The following is an 8580-nucleotide window of genomic DNA, read 5'->3' as shown; positions in this document are numbered from 1 at the left end:
TTTTTTTGTGTTTTTTTTTTCCTTAAGCTTTATAGCCAAGATGGAGGTGGACTATAAATATTGTCTTGGAAGATGGTGCCAGAGTTGGAAATAGAAAGCTGGACTAGCTCCCAAACTTGAAGAAAATATATATAAGTACAGTGTCCTGTTTACCACACTAATCTGCTTCAGGGCCACAGTCTCTAATTATAGATTCTGTTCTTTCTCTGTCTTGCCATGCTTCCATCTTAGTGCCATTATGTCCCCTCCAGCTCAATCTCATGGTGTGCCACTCTGGCCTTCCCAGCATTCCCTGAATTTCCAGCTTTTGTTTTGTATTTGTTTATCTCAGTTGAAATCAAAGTCCTGACAAGAGGATTGCTTCCTCTACACTCTTCTCAAGATGAATGGGGGCATAGAATGGGAACAGGTTGTGGCACACCTGCTTGAATGCTCATGTTACAGTGCTCAAGGACCCAGGTTTAAGCCTTCATCCCCACCTGCAAAGAGGAAGCTTTACAAGTGGTGACTCAGTGCTGCAGGTAGCTCTCTCTCTCTCTCTCTATCTATCTATCTCTATCCCCCTTTCCTCTCAATTTACCTCTGTCCTATTAAATTAAATAAATGAAAATTTTTTTAAAAGATGAGCACAAGACAAGGAAAAGATAGAGATCCTTGTTATGATGCTTCTATGTTGGCATTTCCTATTCCTACCCACCTTTCCATTACTTCCATTGAAATGTATGTTTGTCATTAAACAATATCCTTCATCCTCCAACCTATCAGTTGAAGGTCTTGACCAGTTATTCACATTACTTGTTGAAATATTTGGATCACCCTCTTCTTCCACTCCTATTGTTATCATAAGTTTGGGCAATGTCATGCCCATGTGACACAGTGCCATTTATAGAGTGGACTTGTTTTCTTCCCCAGTCAAACTTCAACCTGGTGCTACCTGGGAAAATGAAATCCTTGAATACCTTGCTCTTTTTTGATTTTAAGACTTTTATTTTGAAAAAGAGAGGTGAGAAGCCGTATCTCAGCTCTGTTCTGTAATTTGGCATGCTGGGGGTTTCATCTGGGGCCTCTGGCGCCACAAGCCTACAGGTAGTGTGCTCTGTTTCCTCCTTCTCCTCTCCTGACTCCTTCTCTGATGAGCTCAGAGTTTCCCTTGTGTTCCCGTGTTCTAATTCTAACCACTATAATCAGCTCAGTTAACACTTTTGCTTAATTTGCTGCCCACTACTTGTAAGTGTTCTGCTTCCTCCAGTGCTCTTCCACTGGTGGCATGATTGACATTTTGGGTGGGATACTTCATCATTGCTCAGCATTCCTATTGGCTTAGCATCACTTACTCCTACCCAGTCAGTGGCTATAGTTCACCACCTTCAGATATTGCAAAAGCTAAAACATACCCCCCAGATCTCTCTCTTTCTCTCTCTTTTTATTTATTTTTTCACCTTCAGGGTTATTGCTGGGACTCAGTGACCATGCTATGAATCCACTGCTTCTGGTGGCCATTTTTTTTCCATTTTATTGCGTAGGATAGAGAAATTGAGAGAGGAGGGGAAGGTAGAGAGAGGGGAGAGAAAGGTAGACACCTACAGACCGGCTTCACCACTTGTAAAGTGACACCCCCCTACAGGTGCAGAGCCAGGGCTTGAACCAGGATCCTTGCACCTGCCTTTGCACTTTGTACTATGTGTGTTTAACCCGGTGCACCACTACCCAACCCACAGTTTTTATTTACTTTTTTACCACTCCTGTCACCAAAGTTCTGTGACCCCACCCCTTACCCCCATAGATTGCCACTATAGTTCTCCCACAGTCTTAGATATAGGTTGATATTTTATTTTTTTTATATTCATATACTCAATTCTCTTTACTCCACATATGAGTGAAACCATTCTGTAGCTGTCCTTCACCTCCTTACTTGTTTCACTAAGTTTATTCTCCTCCAATTTCACCTACTTCCTCCCACACAATATAGACCCAGATAGCTCCAAGCACCGCTATCTTGCCCCTTTAATACATCCCACTTGCTCTTCACACCTGGGCCTAGGTGAACTCTGTGTAGTTGCTACCTTCACAGTTCAGGAATATCTGATATTAGCTGTGTAATGTAGTTCAACTGAACCTTTTCACTCTGAAGTCCTCACACTGATGTCTAGAAACACATATGTTTAAAGGAAGGGAGATGGAGAAAAACCACCGCATCAGTCCATCATCCCTGAAGCTTGTAGTTCCAGAACTGGAAGCCAAGAGCACACACATGATCAGACTTTCTACTAAGTGAGGTATTTCCTGGCTCCCACCATGACTTTCTTGGTACCAGTACTTACCTTACTGATTTGTGGCCTCCTCCCTCTCACCACACTGCTCAGCCCTAATTACCCAAGAGCAAAGGCCAACTCATAATCTTATCTCTTGCCATCTTCTACCTCACTTGGCTTGGTGCCTGGCACAAAAGAGGTACTAACCCAGTGTTCAATGAGTACACACAAAGGAAATCCAGCATACTTTCCCTCATGACTCAATGTTTTCATTCCTGGGCACGGAGGTGCCCTCAGGGTTGATTGAGACACTGAAGAGCTTATGACTCTGCACCAAAGGAGCAGCCGTTGTCCCAATTAAGGGATTTGTGGACTTATATCTTGCCATTAATGTTCCTGCCCCTGGTGATCCTTCACAGCCATTAGAATGTAAGACAGACTCTCGGGAAGGCTGTATCAGGGAGCTCTGTACACTTTGGTCCAGGTACATTGTGGTCAGAACCCTGACACCAGTTCAGAGTTCTTTCATTTCATTTCTAGTTCTTCATTTAAAATCATCAAGTGAAGAAATTTCATCATTTGTAAACTCTCCTCTGGCTAGTGGGAGTGGGAGTATCTGAATAACCTCAACAAAGTCATCCTCTTTTTTTTTTTTTTTACTTTCACTAAAGAATGACTCTCAAGGTTTGTAAAGTAGAAAGTGTTCCTGTGTTGAGATGCCCAGTCCTAGGTTCCTTGCAGGTGACAGAACAAGGGATTAAATGAGTGCTAAAGGTACATTCTCTAAATGTTTGCTGTGACCCAGTGGTCACAGTATTTGGGCAGACTTATTTATTTGTTTACCGTACATATTTTATTTGTTTATAGAGACAGAAATCATGACAAAAGAGAGTGATACAGAGGGAGAGAAAGAAACAAACACCTGTAGCACTGTTTTCTCTGCTTGCAAAGCTTTCCACCTGCAGGAGAGAACTGGGGGGCTTGAACTTGGGTCCTTGAGCATTGTAAAGTTTCCACCTCCTGGTCCCAGATGTATTTAATTTTAAAGGTCTTACAGCAATAAATACTGTACCTGGAACCCAGGATCACCATCATGCTATTTTTAGAATAAATGGATCTAAATTAATGAAATCACTACAATTCATGCAGAATATAATCAAGAACCATGAAAGCTTGAGAAAAATGAAGGGGAAAAAAATAAATGGGGCATATACCTTTTCAAGAATTCTCATAGGCACTATGCCTTTAAATGTGTTATATTTGAATATTATATAACTTCAGTGTTATATAACTCAATCAGCAAACAACACTTGGCACTTTTTAAGCATTTATTATTTGCATACATTTTTTTCTCTTTTACAAAGTAATTGTCACAGTTTAGGAAACAAAGTTATGTAAGCAGAAGAAAGTTCAACAGGATTTAAAAAAAAATAGCTTACTGCTTCCAAGAAAGCTTATGCAACCTCCTTCCTACAAATATAATAGTATACCTTATACTAAACAAAATAGCTTATGGAAAGTTAGTATTAAATAGCAAAACACAGGGAAAACCCACGTATGTAAATAACTTAACATAAAGTAGAGTCTAACTCTAATGATGCTTAACAAAGCAAACTATGATGCAATATGAATCAACTTCATCAACTGGACACACCCAATCAAGTAAGGTGCAGATCAGGTCTGTGCCAAACACTAAATGATGTTCAGGTCAAAGTGTTGACATCATCAAGGTTCTTGAGCTGTGTCCAATTCCACTGCAGAGAGCATTGTTAAGTTATTAAATCTTAATCGCTTTTCGGCTGTAACAAGAACAAGAAGAAAGGAATAAGATAAAACAAGATGGCTGTTGGGCAGGGATAACTTTGGTATCTAAACACAGTCTCTTTTTCCCTACTCATTTGTCAGGATACTAATTAGTTCAGAGTTCAAATGAAGAAATCCAAGGTCAGAGAGGGTGGGCCCTGTTCCATTAACTCAGGCAGCCCCAAACAGAAACTGGATGTGACATACTCTCTTCTTGCCCATGGAAATCAGACCCAGGGATTTCTTTTTAACTGTTTATGATTTTGAGATATATATATATATATTAACAAACCAAATGCCATGTAGGCTAAAAACTATCTGAATAAAAGGCATCTTTGCACCAAGAGTTCATGGAGACTATCACGTGTATAGGGGAATCTGAGGCAACGTGAAAAACCTCTAAGGTAGGAAATAATGAGTATGATCTATAAGAAGAAAAATTTAAATTTTTGTCCTGTGTGCAGCCCACATTTATCCTTTGTTAAACGTCATAACATGGAGCCTAAAGAACCCCCTGGGGGGCTATCTCTGATTCATCACCCAGCACACTGCTCTTGGCCCAAGCATTTTTGAAGAAGTGAGCTGAATTTTCCATACCTGAGCATACGCACAGCTTTCTTTACCCAAGTCTTTCTTGGATCTGCACACACAGAGAATCCTCTCTTTGTGATTAAACTGAAAAATGAAAGAAAAAAAATTTTGTTTAGAAAGTTTTCAATGACTTTTCTCCAAAAACATGTTATAAGAATTCCAGATGCTAGCATGATGCCAATCAGACTTCCCTGGACAGACAACACCACTAATGTGTCCTGGAGCTCTGGACTCCCCAGAACCCTGTCCCACTAGGGAAAGAGAGAGGCAGGCTGGGAGTATGGATCGACCTGTCAACGCCTGTGTTCAGCGGGGAAGCAATTACAGAAGCCAGACCTCCCACCTTCTGCATCCCACAATGACCTTGGGTCCATAATCCCAAAGGGTTAAATAATAAGAAAGCTATCAAGGGAGGGGATGGGATACAGAGTTCTGGTGGTGGGAATTGTGTGGAGTTGTTACCCCTCTTATCCTATGGTTTTGTCAGTGTTTCCTTTTTTTTTTAATTTTCTTATTTTTATTTTATTTTTATTTTTTTATTCCCTTTTGTTGCCCTTGTTGTTTTATTGTTGTAGTTATTATCAATGTCGTCGTTGTTGGATAGGACAGAGAGAAATGGAGAGAGGAGGGGAAGACAGAGAGGGGGAGAGAAAGATAGACACCTGCAGACCTGCTTCACCTCCTGTGAAGTGACTCCCCTGCAGGTGGGGAGCCGGGGTTCGAACCGGGATCCTTATGCCGGTCCTTGTGCTTGGCGCCACCTGCGCTTAACCCACTGCGCTACAGCCCGACCCCCCAGTGTTTCTTTTTTATAAATAAAATAAAATAAAATGAATTTCATATTCCAGTCAATTACACATTAAACATATCAGCTAAAGGATGCAGCTGATGTGCAAAAAAGAAAATGTTTCTAGGCCAGGCTGTGACAAACCAGATTAAGCAGCACATTACCATATGCAAGGTCATGGGTTCAAACCCTGTCTCCCCGCTTGTTAAAGGGACACTTCATGGCAGTGAAGTGCTCTATTTCCCCCTCCCTTCTCAATTTCTATCTCACTTTCTATTCTAATAAAAATAGAAAGAAAGGGAAAAATATTTAAAACATTGGGAGCAGTGGATTCATAGTGCCAGCACCAAGCCCCAGTGATAAGTGTGGTGGCAATAAATGAATAAATACATTTATATAAAAAAGAAGTGCTTCTGACCAACTGGCTGCAAGAAATATATGGTCTTAAATTCTCATGTACTCTTGACTCCGCTGAATGAAAATGGATCAAGAACTTACATGACTGCATTGATGTCACAAGCCTCATTGGCCCACTGTTGAGTGAATCCCCGAAGATGCCTGAAAGGAATGACGTGTACTGTATATTGGAGGCAGCAGTCAAAGTTGCCAGAGGCTGAAACACAACATTTTGAGACCACATGAACAAACTTACTCTATTATAAGCATTATAGAATGACTTGATACTGGGGAGAACTTAGTGGGTCTAATTTATATGGCCAATATACTATTTGGAGGAACAGTTCCCGTTATCTTTAAGACCTGATTTAAGGTTAGTTCCAATATCCTTTTTAAAAAAATGAGCTGTGAGCTGGGTAACTTTGCTCCACAATAACAATTAAAGGCATGTGGCTTCCCATGAAAGGAATAGCTTTACTAAGAGATACAAATTGACCATGTCTCTCAAGAGTGTGAAGACTTCCTACTTGAAAAAAAAAATAGCTTACACATAGCGTCCCAAATTCAGAAAATGGTAAATTAAAAGGTCTTAATAAACTCTCTGGTTGCTGAGTTTTGAGGAGAGGGGAAAAGAAAAAAGTGTTGCTTAGAGGTGCTACTCGCAGGAGCCACAACTAAAGCACTTTAGTTAGTTAGTAGGCATTTGTGTGTGTTGTTTGTACACATGCAGCAGGCACGTTGTCAGGAATGCACCTGCTGCTAGAATCATGTGCTGTCACTGTAATAAACCAATACTTGGACACTCCCTCAAGTTAAAGTACAACCCACTAAAAAGGAAAAGCTAAATGTTATCTTAAAAGTTGGCAACAACTGTCTGAAAGGTCTTGCAGAAGTGATGAGAATCAGAGCCATAATCTAAAGGATGGGTTTTGAACTTTCTCAAAGATGGTTAGCTTGGAGGTGAGCTATCTGTGGAAATAGAAGTCTTGCCTCTACTTAAGAATAACCCACTCCTCTGATAATATTTCATGTTTTTCAGCATCCCCAGAAATAGTCCTTTGGTCTTAAATCAGTTGGAATTAATAGCAGACATTGGCCCTGATCCATAGTAGTTACCTGTTCCCATTCTACTCATCAGTGAACTGAAACTTGCCATCATTTTTCTAGCACATTTTCATCCCGTAGAGGCTCCAAGATGAGTTTAGGACTTTAGGAAAATAAAAAGAATTCTTTCACCTGAGTCAGGAGAAACAGTGACACTTACCTTCTGACACACTGCAGAGATGGAGTGCCAGCACTGACATCAAAGCAGCCAGGAGCAGCCTCTGGCTACTGCACGCCATTCTCAGCTCGAAGAAGAGATCTGTTCAGTGCTGGGTACCCAGTACCTTGAGAGTGCTACGATGTTCTGCTAGCAGCCTGTACCTCGGATAGCCTTACTTATAGCAAAAATTGGGAATGTACACAGAAGGCGTGTTCTCATGTGGGGTTTTCCCGCATTGATCAACCTGCCCCATCATGTCATCACCAAGAAATACCATAGGGAAAGCTTCCTGCTTTTCCCTAACGTTGGGAAGATGCAAAGGTCAGTTAGGGGTAGGGGACACTAAGGACAGGGAAATCCTATTAAATCCTCTGGGTTTATGAAGAGGGAAAAGCTACTCAGCCTTGTGACCTGGAAAAAAAGTTTCAGTATAGTTTAAATTTAATCTCTTGTCTCTGAAAAGAGAGGATAAGGATTAACAGTGCTACAAAGGTCAGCATTATACAGGAACATTCCAAAGTTGCTCCCTACTTGCTTTCCCAAGGCATTCAAAAAAGAGGAGGTTGAGGAGAAGAGATGCCAAGCGTATCAGTCAGTATTTACTGTTGTATTGTCTGTGCTCAGCTCTCATCAGAGATCTCAAACATCTATGCTAACATACAGAGCAGGTAAAATGTCTTCAATTTTAGTGAAAAACACCAACTCTTACATAAGACTCAAGCCTCAACTTCACTCTACTTGGTGTCAATTCTTCTAAGATTCTTCTATATTTATATGACTCAATACTACCATGCAGAAAATGATTTTCACTTGCTTTTGGCTACTCAAACTAATAGAGTTGTGTAACTTAAATCAAATTCTCAGAAGCACAAAAGGAAAAGTCTGGAAGTTCAGACAAAATTTAAAGGAGGAACAGAAAACTCAACAGTGAAAACTGGGTACTGCAAAACCGTGCTTTCAAAAATGCATATAGAAACTGTACATCCCCACCAGCAGAGGGAAAGCTTCACGAGTGGTGAAACAGGTCTGCAGGTGTTTCTCTGTCTCTCTTCTTTTCTGTCTCCCCTACCTTCTCAATTTGTGGCTATCTTTATCCAATAAATAAATAAAAATAATTTTAAAATAAAATTTAAAAGTTACATGATCAAATTTGCATTGTGAAAAATAAACTATGCAGAAGATTCATGAGTGATAAGAAGATATGAACATTATAAACCAACCAGACCTAACATTCAGCTCTCGAACACTCTACTCTGGCAACATAATAAGCATGATTCTCTACAGTAACTTTCTGCAGGATAATGTGCCAAGTCATAGAATCAATTTCAATAAATTTAGGGCCAGCCAGATAACTCACCTAGCAGGATGCCTGCTCTGTCATGTGTGTACCCAGATTGGAGGCTGTCCCTGACTACTCTGGGGGAAGCTTGTCTACTGTGGTATCATTCCCTCCACACCTACCAGCCACCCCCCACCCCTCTGTTTCT

The 8580-nt window shown here is 40.6% G+C and overlaps 1 protein-coding gene across 1 annotated transcript; it reads right to left on the bottom strand.

Annotated features, from left to right (window-relative positions):
- Positions 1-3567: 3567 nt before the first annotated feature.
- On the bottom strand, positions 3568-7234 carry CCL20 (C-C motif chemokine ligand 20). The gene is made up of 4 exons (XM_060193416.1): positions 7094-7234; positions 5932-6046; positions 4653-4730; positions 3568-4051 (listed from the first exon to the last, which is right to left on the bottom strand). The coding sequence occupies exons 1-4, from the start codon at positions 7170-7172 to the stop codon at positions 4030-4032; spliced, it is 294 nt and encodes a 97-aa protein (XP_060049399.1). The 5' UTR covers positions 7173-7234; the 3' UTR covers positions 3568-4029.
- Between the last annotated feature and the right edge of the window lie 1346 nt (positions 7235-8580).

Source organism: Erinaceus europaeus, chromosome 7, assembly GCF_950295315.1.
Source record: "Erinaceus europaeus chromosome 7, mEriEur2.1, whole genome shotgun sequence".
Taxonomy (NCBI): Eukaryota; Metazoa; Chordata; class Mammalia; order Eulipotyphla; family Erinaceidae; genus Erinaceus; species Erinaceus europaeus.
The sequence above is the reverse complement of the archived record's forward strand: the minus strand, read 5'-3'. Positions and strand labels throughout refer to the sequence as shown.

Excerpts from the sequence above, each read along its gene's own strand:
- CCL20 (XM_060193416.1), bottom strand. The coding sequence starts at position 7,172 with ATGGCGTGCAGTAGCCAGAGGCTGCTCCTGGCTGCTTTGATGTCAGTG. Across the intron at positions 6,047-7,093 it reads TCTCTGCAGTGTGTCAGAAG|CCTCTGGCAACTTTGACTGC; the intron begins GTAAGTGTCACT and ends GTTGTGTTTCAG. Across the intron at positions 4,731-5,931 it reads TGTGACATCAATGCAGTCAT|TTTAATCACAAAGAGAGGAT; the intron begins GTAAGTTCTTGA and ends TTCATTTTTCAG.